Here is a 15,069-nt window from a genome sequence, read left to right as displayed (position 1 = left end):
ACAAGGCAATTCTGTATTGCGTTTGAAAATCAAAAAACTGATCTCAAACAAGGAAATAAGGCCATTTGGACCATCATTGGACCAAGGTGCACACTCAGGTGAGTTTTTGCTACAGCTTTTGACATCAATCTTGATGGTTTATGAGTCTAAATAACCCGATTTTGATGGTGTGTGTGTGTGTGTGTAAGTGTGTAAGCCCCAACGATTCCCGTGCCTTAATTCTCTAAATCATCCCCTTTTGGAATCTGTCTATGCGTGCTTTTAACCTTCTCACTCTTGAGCACAGACTGGTGCAGATTAACTGCTGGAAGGGCACGCAAAGGAACATGGCGAGCGTTGCCCTGCTCACCGATGACAACCGTCTCGAAGCCACACCAACTCACGGTCGTCTATAAAAGGTGGAGCAGAGCACATATCGGAGGTCTTTGTGCGAAACAGGACAGAGTTACTCAGGCTATTGAGATTCAAACGGGTGAGTGATGCTGCATGCCGGTGGGTCAACACGTCAGGCTACGAGGGCAAATCCGGACCACAGTGAGGCGCCGCGTGAGGACCAGCTCCGTCTCATAGGATCAACATGACAAGATGCAGCATCACCCAGCAAAAGCCCAGTGGGAGCCAGGACCAGAATGTGGTGCATCTCACCCAAACCAAGCCCACCACTCCTGTCACAACCACCACACAAAAGCATCGTGTGTGGTCAGGTTTCTCTTCAGTCTTGTCTTCCTTCATAAGTCTCCTATTTATGAGTGTGTGGGCCATGAAGTTATCACATAAGCTGTGGGGGTTATAGTCTCCCCACCTCTTTAATAAACTCGATTTTCATTATTAGAGTGTTAGTTCGGTGTGCAGTCCAGAATTGCGAACGGTAAATTGTGATGCGAGTAAAACCGTGGCCATTGGAAATTTGCGCGTAAATGCCTCGTTACGAGGGTTACAACCGCGGGGTGGTTCATCGAGGGACTCGCTCAGCCCCCATCCTTTTGAACCGACGACCGCACTGTGGGTGGCAGACACATTGGAGAAACATGCAATGGAAACCAAAGTAAAGATTATTTCAGACTTTCCCAGTAGATAACGTCGCATTCCCTTGGATTGGAGACCGGGTCCGCTACCACATATCTGTATACTATTACATGTGCAAAAACACTTTTTAATCTCCAACAGAGCTGTAAAATAATGATGTCCTTTTTGCTTAATGGTCCGTGGTGCAATCATCTTGCCAAACCTATTCTGCTAATCCATAAGTTTTCCAGAATTTAAAATCTGATTATACCAATCAGGACCCTTAAGTATTACTCTCCATGGATAATTATCTCTTACACTCATCAGCACATCTCTATCACCCCCCTCCCCTCCCCCCTGAGTACACACCTTGATAAGGCGCAGATCACGAGTCGTCAATGCCTGTTTCTGGCACTTTATACAAAGCAAATTGTAGACTTCATCCTCTGCCTTAGTCTCCTGTGTTAGCTCCTTGTTAAACTGCTGTACTGATTCCATCTGGAGGTCCAGTAACTGCCAGAGCACAAATGCATCAATTAAAACTTCATTTGGAGATGTGCGAAATCATGAAGCTGTTACGGAAAAAAAAAAAAAAACTTTTATAAACCGTAAACTTGCACTGAGTCTTGAGGTGGACACAGGAAATCATGGTTTAGAAAGGTGCCAACGAACAACAAGGATTCACCAAACTTTAAACATTGCAAGCTGTGAGAATAATTATTTGTCGTGGATGGGCAAAAGGTCATCTTTGCCATCCTTTACAAAAGACCACGTAGCTTCATCTTTCTGTTTTGTGATTTGGGGATTTCTTCTTGCTAGTACAGTACTGTATATAAAATGGTGAAAGTATTGTAAGTTTCTTGGCAATTGTTCTCTCCATTATTGAACTAAAGGGCCATTTCGTAACTGTGGAGGGCACTGAGAAAAGGCACAGAAGGAAGGAAGGGGAAATAGGAATGCAAGGGGGTCAAGTTGATTAAAAGGGGGGCAGGGTGAGGGTCAAATATTCCACCATTTTTATGTACTTAATATGTAGATGTCCCTCATATCCTGAAGGGGTTGTGGATCGATGATACTGTATTCTTGTTTGTGAACGGCTTAAGCATATTTACCAGCCACATTGGAGGGCAAGGCCAAGGTACATTTGAACATATGGCAAACTGCAGCTCCAAAAGGTGAACTTGCATTTGAGAATTGACGAAGTTGAGGATAAATAAACCACTCTGCAGGTTGCATCCTTTGCCATCAGATGCACCATTCGACTGGGAACGATTGGTTAAAGATGGCCATGACAGTACAGAGAGGTGGTCACCATAATGTATCCACATTTATAACGAGGTTGGAGTTAAAGTGGTTAGATGGGCCAATGTGTCAAAAATTATACCTTGTTTGAACTCTCCAATGGCAATGCTTTCTCGTGAATTTACATTCCAGGCAAACTAATAAGGATGATCATGTTTTAACGATGTTAATGCTTCTTCAATGTAAGGTGGGGGGGGGGGGTGGGTAGATGCATAGATTTACAAATGGAAAGTAGAACAACACTCGGAGGAGCTGAACATACCTCTGCCAAGCTGAACAGTTTACGTTTTGTATCCCACTGATGGGCCGGATCTGGATCTGGATCGGGACCTGAACCAAAATCTAATCGGCTTATTCTTGTCAGCTACCCAACTCCTCCACTGAGTTTTGTCATAACTTGTTCACAATTTTCTGAAATATCAAACAACATATCGTTTTTAGTCCCATCTCTCAATGGTGAAGAACAACTTAAAAACAAATAAATAATTCAGATCTTAACCCAAATTGAATCGATTCTTCCTTGTCACACACCCAACCTGTTCATCACGTTTTGTCCGAATCTGTAAATAACTTTTTGAGATATTGTGCTGCTTAATTATTCTTGGCCCTATCCCTCAATGGTGAAGAATCAGTTTTAAAAATTCCAGTATTCAGATCCGGATTTGTATCCTGACCAAAGATGTGCGTCGCTGTCCTTCGCCAGTCACCGACAAACACAAAACAATTCAGTACGATCGCTTGCTTCAAAACTGTAGACAAAAATCGTGTAACGAGCAAACACACAAACACTTGCTGCAGACCAACATACTGGGCGAAATACTTTTACCAAGTACCAACCGGACAAACAGGGGTAAATACATCACTTCCGTCATAACGAAGGTTGTGCGACTCGAGTCTCGGATTTTGTACTGTCGCCTTGTTATTACTTTGGCTTTCAGACTCGCAAACGTTCTGGCAGTTCAAAATCGCAGGATAAACAGGCAGTGCAGGAAAGTAATATGAGGAAATTTCATGAGGCGTAAACTGTGTTTGCCTTCAGATCAACCGCAGCGTTTCAGATCGTTATTGCATTGCTTTTTTGCCATATGATTTCAAGTCAGCAGTAAGTGCCGAATGCTTTGTTCCATCAGTAACGATGTCGAGCTTTATCGGGGTCTATCGGTTACAGTGGATGTGAGAATGAACGTTTTTATATTGAGGTGGATCCACGTGCGGACATGCATTCACTGACGCATACCGACTACAACACAGCCTCTCCCATCGCTTATGGAACAAGTCATAAAAAAACACAATTTTTAAATATAAAAGGGGTGGTATGCCAAAAAGTGTATAAACATTGTGGGGAAGCTCATCATAAATTGTGTGAAACCATCTCCTCCATCTTTCTTTGAATAATGGTTGTTGTCTGTCCATCACTGAATCCATTTGCAATGACAGTGTATGTTGATCGTTTCTATGTAAGAATTTGATCAATGAAATATGTTAAAAACACACACACACACACACACACACACACACACACACACACACACACACACACACACACACACACACACACACACACACACACACACACACACACACACACACACACACACACACACACAGCATTTTTACCCCACACACGTCCGCGAAGAGAAAAGTGGAGTTGAGCAATTGGTTCACTCTGTCTGTCTAAACTAAGTTTATGATCGAAGAAAAACTTGATGTTCAATTGAATGTTTTATGTTTGAACAGGAATCGGAACATTAATCAGAAAACAAACCTACAGTTTAACATTATTTTGGCTCTGAATTTGTCCTGATCATGCAAGCGCAGAGCGGAGGGAGGAAGATATCGGGGACCATACTCTGTGCAGGGCGTTGGTGCTGCCGAAGCAGTCTCCTTAGCTATTGGGCACAATCCTGGACGGGTCGCCACTCCGACACAGTATACCAGCATGCTGGCACTCATTTTACCGACATCGGAAGGATAACAGGCCGAGTTAACCCCACCTGGTATAAATTCAACAGCTGAGCGGGATTTGAACTCGGGACCCTCGGATCCAAAGCCCGCCACCCCTAACCATTAAACCAACACCAGGCATCAGAGAGGCAGAGAGGAGTCAGATGATTTTAAAAAAATTTTTGTCGGTCTGTTTATCTGGCAGTCCAACAAAATTGAAAATCGTTCCAAATAGGAAACACTGTTTTTAAAGATGTTATAAATGACACAAACAACAGGCACGAAGAGCTCATGCAATGTGTTGGATAGGGTGGTGTATTTCTACGGTGATCAATAAAACCTCCATCTCCTAAATTGCAATTCAATGCCATCTTATTATAGTGTATAACTGCATCAGTAGCACTAAACTTACAGATTTTTTGGGGGTTTTTGTAATGATCTTTAAATCACTATTTTATTAAAATTGAATTTCAGGAGAGCCGTGGGTTTCCTCTTCGTGGATTCGCTCTATTGCGGATTAACTTATTGAGGCAAGGTTGGTGGATTGTGGTCAATGCGCTCAAATAATCATGGTTTGGCAAACTATTTTCCACATTTATTCACCTAATTAACGTGGCCCATCAACACAATAACCCCCCTCAGCCACCCCCCCCCCCTACATCATCACCATCATCATCTCCATCAACATAGTACATAGTCATCGCATTATTGGATCTTAATTAAGATCATCATTATTATTAAAGGTAAGCTTCATGATCTTAACTCAAAATAAACTTTTATGTTCTTAATACAGTTAAATAATAATTTATTTTATGTTCTTAACGCTTTTATTCATGAAAATAAATAGCGCAAAAACATGTTAATTAATAGTGCAGTTTGGACTAATTTTAAAGTCCCGGACCATAGTTTACCTATTATCCCTGAGGTTTGTGGATTTGCGGTTAACAGGGATTTTCAACAATGTAATCCCCGTGAACGGCAAGGCCTCCTGTATAAACTTGAACACTGTGCGGGGTATCGTGTTCTAGGAACTCTCTCATTTATTGAGTTCCAATTTTTTTTTAAATTCAATTATTTTTCTAATATTTTTTATTCCTGTACTTGTTTCTGTACTTCAAAAAAATATATATTTCATTTTTACTCACCAGCTTTATTTAATGTCTATCACACTTCAATGACGACAAACTGCGTGCGTGTATGCCGACAAGCTTTACAGATGGAAGAAAGTTCCTCCATTCTGTGCACATGCCAGCAGATGACAGTGTCATGCATTGTGCGATACCATGTAGGCCTAACTCTCAAAAGTTTATCCATGCCTTATAATGGCAGATAGCTATCCTACCCTTATTCACCCTTTGAACCATAGTTTATCTGTCGGTGAGATAACCATCGGATAATAATTTTAACCACAGGATTATCCAGTGGTTAAACGATCCGAGTTTTGATCAACTGGGGCCAGGTAAACACTTCTCATAGCTCCATACCTTGGCTTGGACGGAATCTTGATCCATTTCTTGAATCTTTCTGATGGCATTCGCCATGGAATGTTCTTGAGTGAGAGTGGCCTTGTAACGATGTGCAGATCTCAAATGCTCACTCGCAATGAGGACACAGCGACTGTCTTTGGCTCTGCCACGTCCTGCACGCACAAGCAACAGCATTCCGAAATCGCATGGACCCATTAAACGAAGCAATACAGTACACAAACTTGGAGTTACATGAAGAAAGAGCCAAGATGTTGATGCTAACTACCTAAGCATTGCAGTGCTTTGGGGGGGGGGGGGTGTTGGATGTTGTTCCACTGCAATGGATTCAGTTATTTTTGTTCCTTTTGGATCTGTTCCACTCTTGTGTCATCCCGATTCTTGCACAACTTTGTGTGCCAAAATACGGAAGCTTTACGAGCAGGGCTTACGGACAACTAACTGTTCTTCTTTCGTACGCAGCACATGTCTGCAGGTAGCATAACTTCCTGTGGTGTAGCTGTGCTGCCAATGCAGTGCTCCCAGTAGGTCAGGACAGGAATTTGGAAATTAGTGAGGGTGCCGGTGGTGCAAGATCGCCTACTTTTTGCGAAGGACACCTTGGGATCTTTAATGTCCACTTTATAACACAAGCTGATGGGAAGCCCCAGTTTAACGTCCATCCGAGAGACAGCGCACACGATGATGGATCGCCCTGCCTGTGAAACACCAGGATGACTGATTAGCGCTTTTTCAGGATTCAAACCCAGGCCTGACAACTAGGAGGCAAGTGTGCATAACTCCCGGCTATTCTGCAAGTCAAACCAACTGTTCTGATAAGGAAGAAGGTAGTTGAGCCTTTTCTTCCACATGCACATGGTTAAAATGGCTCGCAAAAGGTTCGGATGAAAACGTTGGCAAAAGCCTAACCCAATGAAAGTGTTACCAATTATTTGGATAGTTTGTACCAACAAAATATTTTGACTTTCAGGCAATTAAAATGGTTTCCTCAGGTTTTATTTTCAACATGTCAAGCTTGTCAGGTCTGAATCCATGTCGAGTCAAATGCGAATTCGGTCGGTTTCCCCAAATGTGCTTCCTGACCAATCATGCCCGTCCTGTGGCTTTGCGATGATCCTCGTGGCCACTCGAGAGCCAAACGGTTATTCTGAATTCCAAGGACTTGTTTGCCCTAAAATGATGTCACATTATACATGTGAAATGACAATATTATCCTCATCTAGGAACATACCCCGTGTCTGCACCATGCGGATGACGTTTCCCACATGATCCAAGAGGACAACAAGATTGCAGGCACGAATGTCTATGCCTTCATCCGCCACTGACGTGGCAATAAGCAAGTGGCATGAGCTTGCATCGTCGGCTGCGTCAGCACTTGCTTCTTTGCTGAACATATTTAGCACAGAGTTCTGCTGGAGGTGAGTCATGCCCACAGAACCTGCAGTTGGTCAGTGAGACATGGAAAGCATTTTTGATACAAGGCAAAAACAAGAAATTACCTGTATAAATAAAAGCTGGATACATTATTCTGTTTCAGCCCAACGTCACTTTTATTTTTTAAAAAGCCATTGATATTGTAATGGGCGGACGCAAGACCACCGTTGATAAACTCCCCGGACACACGGGGTGGCGGCGTTCTGTGCAGGTGTGGCGATTCCATGGTGAGATGTGGTTCAGATTCTTTTTAACCAATTTAGCCGGGTGACTGTTTCAGCATGCGTGTACGGTTTAATGGGGGATTTGATTTTGAGGAGGACCAGCTTGCAGCTCAAAATACACAGCAAATGGTTATTAAGAAAACAAACAAACAACATGTTTGGAAAAAAAAAATAGAGAAAATAGAAATGGAGACAAAACTGGAAGGGACAGTCACCTGCCATCATGGCTATCCTTAACGCTAATCTTATCATGAACAGACTCAGTTTGAGAACAAAAAGCACAGGAGGTGTGTGTGTGTGTGTCTTCTATATGAAGCACCGGGGGGCATGGTGCAGGCTGGACTGGAGACACCTAACATGGTGGCACCTCTCCTGGTCCGGACCCCTCTCCTGGTTCAGTCTTGCTCTTGGGTCTGCACCGCTGTGTGACTCGCTGCTGTCCTGGGCTGACAGAGCGAAATTCCAATGGCAATGCAGCTCGTTCTGGGGGTCTCGGGCTGGTGTCTTCTGTCGATGGCTGTGTGAATCGCTCTCTTAGGTCCTGGTTTGTGTCCTCACTGTGCGTGTGGCTCCCCAGGCTGACTGATTCATCTGCCAATGACTGTGATGCTCACTCTCTGGGGATACTGGGCGGTGTCCTTGATCTGTGCTTCTGTCACTGGCTTTTATAAGCAGCATTCTGCCCTCGCCTTCTCCCTTCTTCGCTGGTCTCGCACATGTGCACTCACAGCGTCGAGTAACACACATGGCGGCAGTCACTTGTAAAACTCGTGTGAGGCTTGAAATAGCACACGTGGTCACACCACGTGTGTCGGTGCAATGAAAGGACAACAGGGTGATTTAGGAAGATTGGGAGAAGAGACAGACGCGAGGGTGGGGATGATAGGGAACATGACTACAGCCGACATCCAATTCTGGTCGATGCTAATTGGAGTTTACAAACACTTACCGAACACTCATTAAGATATAACTGATGAATTAAGATTAGCTTCACACAGAAACCCAACAGTTGTCACTACCCTGCCACCCCGAATGAGAAACCAAAAAGAGTTGCTTTTACCATTAACTAGCACTTTAATAACAACTAGATGACCCGAGAACCTGTTGGGTTCCCGTTGTGACAGCAGTTGATGAAAAAAAATCATTTCAAGAAAAAAAAAAACATAGTTCCAACGAACTATACCGCTGAGGTTGTTTGCATTCATCAAATTCTCCTGAAGAGTATTTGACTGAATCAGGAAATGATTTTAAAATAATTTTTTCGTTGCCCGATTTGAACAAAACTTGATACTGCACACCGCAGGAGAATGGTGAGTCAGGTGGCCCTAAAAAATTTGCGCTATCGTGTACCGTTTTGGCTGTATTTCGGGAACATACAAACATACATACATATATATATATATATATATATATATATATATATATATATATATATATATATACACAGGATGAGAGTTTTAGTAATATATAGATGATGGCAATGAAAATAAAAACAAAATACACTGAAATTTACTGTTCTAGTTAATAAGTACGACAAGAGAGACACAATGCACAAATTGACAGAATCCCACAAAAGACGACACAAAACACAGACGAATGTACAATGAATAACCACTCCGCGCTTTGGCCACAGATCCAACTGCATATAAAGGAGCTTTGTTGGGAAAGGTGTGTTGAAGGAAAAATTCTGGGGAAAGAAGAAAGATTATAAGCATATTCCTGGTCTCGCAAAGATGGCCACTGGAGACCACGCAGTGTGCACTCAGGACAGTGTGATGTGAATGAATCCCAGCACATTTGATGCAGATCTTTTATGAGCTTTATCAGCTGTTTTCAAGGCAATGTGAATGGGTTTCTGATGGAGTAAAGCACCGGAGCATTGATGAGAATGGGGGGGGGGGGGGGGTTGGAAACATTGCTCAACTGCCAACTCTCTTCTGGAGTGCCACACATCTAACAACTCTTCTCGGGCTCTGCCACCTCCCCTCTCGGGCTCCATGTCCAACTGTCAACTCCATTCTCAGGGGCTCCATGTCCAACAGTCAACTCCGTTCTCGGGCTCCATGTCCAACTGTCAACTCCATTCTCAGGGGCTCCATGTCCAACAGTCAACTCCGTTCTCGGGCTCCATGTCCAACTGTCAACTCCGTTCTCGGGCTTCATGTCCAACTGTCAACTCCGTTCTCGGGCTCCATGTCCAACTGTAAATCCGTTCTCGGGCTCCATGTCCAACTGTCAACTCTGTTCTCGGGCTCCATGTCCAACTGTCAACTCCGTTCTCAGGTGCTCCATGTCCAACTGTAAATCCGTTCTCGGGCTCCATGTCCAACTATCAACTCCGTTCTCAGGCTCCATGTCCAACTGTCAACTCCGTTCTCAGGCTCCATGTCCAACTGTCAACTCTGTTCTTGGGCTCCATGTCCAAATGTCAACTCCGTTCTCAGGGGCTCCATGTCCAACTGTCAACTCCGTTCTCGGGCTCCATGTCCAACTTCCAATATCCCTCTCGGACTCCACGCCAAACTACAAACTATTGTCTCGGGCGATCCGAGCAAAAAATCCAATTGTAGCAAGATGATCAGGTGTGCATTGTGACCCATATATGTTTTGGGCTCTTTGTTTGTGGGTAGTAAGGGTGGGTGTTTGCTTTAAGGTGATATGTCCACCAAAATAACCTAAGTTGTAGCTCGAGAACAGTCATTTTCAACTTGAGCGAAGTCAATGGTACGCCATCGCAAATCACGACGCTTCCCACCTAAATAAAGTAGAAAAATGGCAGAAAGTTCCACCGAGAATGACCCAATATCAAAACTTGAGTTTAATTCCCCCCCCCCCATTTTGACCCCTGTGACCATCAGTCCCCACCCCCTGGGGAATGAAGTGGGGGTCAAATCCAATAATATGGTTACATCTTTCATGCGTCCCTCAATGTTGATTACACTTACACTTACAGTTTCACTTAAAAATGTTTAAAATGTGCCCATGATTGCATTCTTTTTTAGGGGGAAATTTTACATTTTAACCTCACCCCAAGGGGCAGGGCTAAAGTGACGCTGCTCTTTCATCTTCTTGTCATGTGGTGATAATAACTACCAAGTTTGGTGAATTTCTGCCCAAATGTTTAGGAGGAGATAGCATGACAGACAGACAGACATGAGCCGATTACACTATACCCCCCCCCAGACCCCCACCGTGTGTTTTTTCAAAAGGCATGGCGATAACAAGAATCTTCTCCTCTTCTTCTTCTTTCGGCTGCTCCCGTTAGGGGTCGCCACAGCGGATCAACCGTCTCCACTTCACTCTATCCTCCACATCTTCCATTGATACTCCAACCACCCGCATGTCCGCCCTCACCGCATCCATGAACCTCTTCTTTGGCCTTCCTCTTCTCCTCCTGCCTGGCGGCTCCATCGTCAGCATCCTTCTCCCGATATACTCTGCTTCCCTCCTGTGCACATGTCCAAACCATCTCAATCTCGCCTCTCTCACTTTGTCTCCAAACCGTCCTACCTGCGCTGTCCCTCTAATATACTCATTTCTTATCCTGTCCATCCTTGTCACTCCCAACGAGAATCGCAGCATCTTTAACTCTGCCACCTCCAGCTCCGCTTCCTGTCTTATTGTTAGCGCCACCGCCTCCAAACCATACAGCATAGCTGGTCTCACTACCGTCTTATATACTTTCCCCTTCACTCTTGCAGCTACCCTTCTGTCACAAATCACTCCTGCAACTCTTCTCCACCCACTCCATCCTGCCTGCACTCTCTTTTTAACTTCTCTCCCACACTCTCCGTTACTTTGGACAGTTGATCCCAAGTATTTAAACCCATCCACCTTCCCCACCTCAACTCCTTGCAACCGCACCATACCACCACCCTCCCTCTCATTTACGCACATGTACTCCGTCTTACTCCTACTGACTATCATTCCCCTTCTCTCCAGTGTGTACCTCCACCTCTCAAGGCTCGATTCAGCCTGCTCCCTACTCTCCCTACAGATCATGATGTCATCCGCGAACACCATAGTCCATGGAGACTCCAGTCTGATCTCGTCCGTCAACCTGTCCTTCACCATTGCAAACAGGAAAGGGCTCAGAGTCGATCCTTGGTGCAATCCCACTTTTACCTTAAACCGGTCCGTCATTCCTACCGCACACCTCACCGCTGTCACACTGTCCTCATACATATCCTGCACAATCCTCACATACTTCACCACTCCCGACTTCCTCATACAATGCCACAACTCCTCTCCTGGCACCCTATCATAAGCTTTTCCTAAATCCACAAACACACAATGTAACTCCTTGTGGCCTTCCCTATACTTCTCCATCAACATTCTCAAAGCAAACATCGCATCAGTGGTGCTCTTTCCTGGCATAAACCCATATTGCTGCTCACAGATCGTCACCTCTCCTCTCAACCGAGCTTCCACTACTCTTTCCCACAACTTCATGGTGTGGCTTAACAACTTTATCCCTCTGTAATTTCCACAGCTCTGCACATCACCCTTGTTCCTGAAAATCAGAACCAGTAGACTTAATCTCCACTCCTCCGCATCCTCTCACTTTCCAAGATTTTATTAAACAATCTGGTTAACAACCCCACTGCCATCTCTCCGAAGCACTTCCATTCCTCCACTGGTATACCATCTGGGCCAACCGCCTTTCCACTTTTCATCTTCTTCATAGCAGTCCTCACTTCATCCTTACTGATCCACCCCACTTCCAGATTCACTATCTAGTCCATTTGCCAGAGAAGTAACCTTGTTGTCCTCAAAAGTGCATGGTTTTATGGTGGTTTCTTGTTCACAGGCATGCATAGACAAAATTAAACTTGGTTGCCCGGATGGCAACCATGGGGAAATCTGTTATTTTTGCGCAAATACAAGATGGCCGTCATCGACCGGGCTGAAAATATAACTTTTTTATGTAATGAACTTAAAATTACACATGAGACATCTTTTCCAAATAATTTTGGCACGAGGAATCCATATTTAACCTTATTTTTGTGATTAGAATTAAATTTGAGGTCAATGTTCGAGTTCCTGTCAATTGTTTGCCGTGTGAGATACATTTTGAATGACAACAAGGTCACTATTCTGACAACTGGACGCTCACATACGACATTAATGCAAGTTACTAATTCATTGTTTTGTTTTTACAGATATGGCTAATTCAAGGTGCATTCTTCCGTGTGTCATGGTGCAGGGGAATTGAAGAAATTTGCTGATTAAGGGATCAAGACATTGATCTCCTGTGCCAAGGCCCGTGGAGATGAAGAGCTACGTGCAAAACTACAGGACATTGTTGATGGTGGTGGTGATGCTGTTCGCATAGAATGTCACAAAGGATGCTACTGTACTTACACATCAAAACCAAAAATTGAGAGACTTCGTAAATCACAGAAAAGAAAAGCTGAAGATGATTGTGTTACAGTGACAACAAGATCTCGCACACAGGCAACAGGCAGTGGTGCGTTTATTGACAAACGTGACTGCATTTTTTGTGGCAAAGAATGTTTACCTGTTGATGACAAACATCCAGAAAGATGGGATAGTGTTCGTCAGTGCATGACTCAAGAACGTTTTGACAAGGAAGGTAATCCCATCCCAACTATGTAAGATGCCATCATTAATGCTGCTGAGCAACGTAATGATGAAGTAGCCAGAACGGTCAAGTTACATATTGGATATTTGGTTGATCTCCCTGCGGCTGAGTGCAAATACCATGTACGCTGTTATAACAGTTTCATGACAGTCCCTAAATATGCTGATTTGCCAACTTGTGTTGCAGAAGAAAGTTCCCTAAAGAACGTCATGGAGCGCATGAATTGTGACAGGTCAAAGATGTGGAATAGCGTTGAACTGCATTCCCTGTACTGTGATCTTGGTGGCAAACTCACTCGATGTGATATGTTTCGCAAACTAACAGACTGCATGAGTAAGGACGTTATGTTGGTTCGGGTAGATGGATGTGCTACCATTGTTGGTTTCCGTGAGTCCATTGCTAACCACCTGAAAATGGTTAAAGTGGATGATGCAGATGAGAGGAGTATTGATTCTGTGGTAAGGCAGATCAAGAAGGAGGCACGCTCAGTCAAGTACAACAGTGACAATTATGACCTCTCAGAATTTACACAAGCCAACACAATCAAGGCAACAAGCCCAACTTTACTGAGGTTGATTTCAGACTTAGTGTCTGGTGGTGAAATGACCAACAAATCTCTAAGCCTGAGCCAGTCAATTCAAAGTCATGTTACAGGTACCAGAAATCAGACAACATTAGGACTGGCTGTCAAACTACTGCACCGCCATGGCAGTTATGATCTTCTAAAGCTCCTTCATGAGCATGGGTTCACAACGTCGTATGATGAGGTCCTGAGATTCAGGAAATCCGCTGCTCATTTTCTCGGTGACAATGCTCAGCTTCTCCACCAATTCATGGGTTTGAGTAGAACTGTTGGCGTGATTTTTGCCTGGTTTGATAATCTTGATCTGCAAGTGTTCACACCTAATGGTTGGCGCACTACTCATGTCCTCTCACATGAATTCCAGCAACCCCATCCTGCAAGCATTCTTGAGTATATGGGCATGCTCACCCAGGGAAGAGCGACCTTATTATCCCACGACTGTCCAAGAAAGCTACCCAGTCTAGGACAAGCAGCAGCTCATCAGGAAGCCTTCCTCTGCAGCACTACACTGGGCCATCCAAAGTGAACCCCCCGGCTGTGGATGCAACCTCTGGATTCTCCTACCAAGAAGTGTGTGCCCGGCAAGCTAGTTTAGCTGCTGCACAGGAAAAGGACATGAAGTGGCTAACAACAGTCAGCACACAGGTGAACGCCATGGAATGGGGTGGGTTCAACAACCAAGAAGCATTCACCAGTCATGCAGAAAAAAAAGCCAGCAAGTACCAACATGTTCGGACCCCTTATTGATGCCAAAGCTTCTCATCCAGACACTGTAGTGACTTCACTGGAATATCTTCAGAAGTCATTGACTGATATGGGAATGACTTATGTCCACATCTCTGTGGATCTTCAGCTCTACATGGTGGCTTGCCAAATCAAGTGGCATGACGTTGATCGCTTTAAAATGTGATTCTGAGGCCTGGGATAATGCACACTGCGCAGTCCTTCTGTGGTTGCATTGGCAAACTCATGCGTGGGTCTGGTGTTGAGACTCTCATCAGTTCAGCATTCGGGGGCCTGGCAGGAATCATGAGCGGCAAGTCCTGGGTTCGATCAATGAGAGCCTTCCGGATGGTTTTGACTGCCCTTCTCATTTCCTTCCTCACCACCGGCCCCAAGACATTCCAGGAGTTGTGCAGCTACCTTGAGACATGCAGACAGCACCCAACTGGGAAGCACTGGGTTGATAACTTCATCAAGCCTACTCTGCTTGTTCATCAACTTCTGCTTAGTGAGAGGGAGGCAGACTTCCTGCTGCAACAGCTAACACTTGAACGCATGCTTCCCTACTTCTTTGTTGCTGGTCACCATCACTATTCCTGTTACATCACCCATCACCTTCTGGAGATGCGCTATCTGCTGCCACCAGATGCCAAGTCAGAGCTCATATCAGGTGCTTTTGTGTGTCGTCACCAGGAAGGCATTTGGAATGGTGTGAGCTCTGATCAGTTCGGTGAACAAACTGCTATTAGAATTGGCAAGGGTGGC

At 44.5% G+C, this 15,069-nt stretch overlaps 1 protein-coding gene across 2 annotated transcripts in view; it reads right to left on the bottom strand.

Annotated features, from left to right (window-relative positions):
• Nucleotides 1-15,069, bottom strand: part of RIGI (RNA sensor RIG-I) — a 78,285-nt gene that overhangs the window by 9,806 nt on the left and 53,410 nt on the right. Inside the window, exons 15-18 of one of the 2 annotated variants that reach the window (XR_015062640.1) lie at nt 6,967-7,173; nt 5,736-5,890; nt 2,570-2,718; nt 1,382-1,518 (exon numbers count right to left, since the gene is read on the bottom strand). Coding sequence is in view for 1 of the 2 variants with exons in the window: in XM_085899411.1 (XP_085755537.1) it covers nt 1,375-1,518; nt 5,736-5,890; nt 6,967-7,173 (506 nt within the window). In the remaining variant the exon portion in view is untranslated. Of the gene's footprint in view, nt 1-1,374; nt 1,519-2,569; nt 2,719-5,735; nt 5,891-6,966; nt 7,174-15,069 lie in introns of those variants that run through there. The other variant, XM_085899411.1, reaches the window with a different exon arrangement.

This window comes from Eptatretus burgeri, chromosome 10 (assembly GCF_056783735.1).
Source record: "Eptatretus burgeri isolate ZD-2024b chromosome 10, Ebu_testis_v1, whole genome shotgun sequence".
Taxonomy (NCBI): Eukaryota; Metazoa; Chordata; class Myxini; order Myxiniformes; family Myxinidae; genus Eptatretus; species Eptatretus burgeri.
This window is presented reverse-complemented; position numbering and strand designations above follow the sequence as displayed.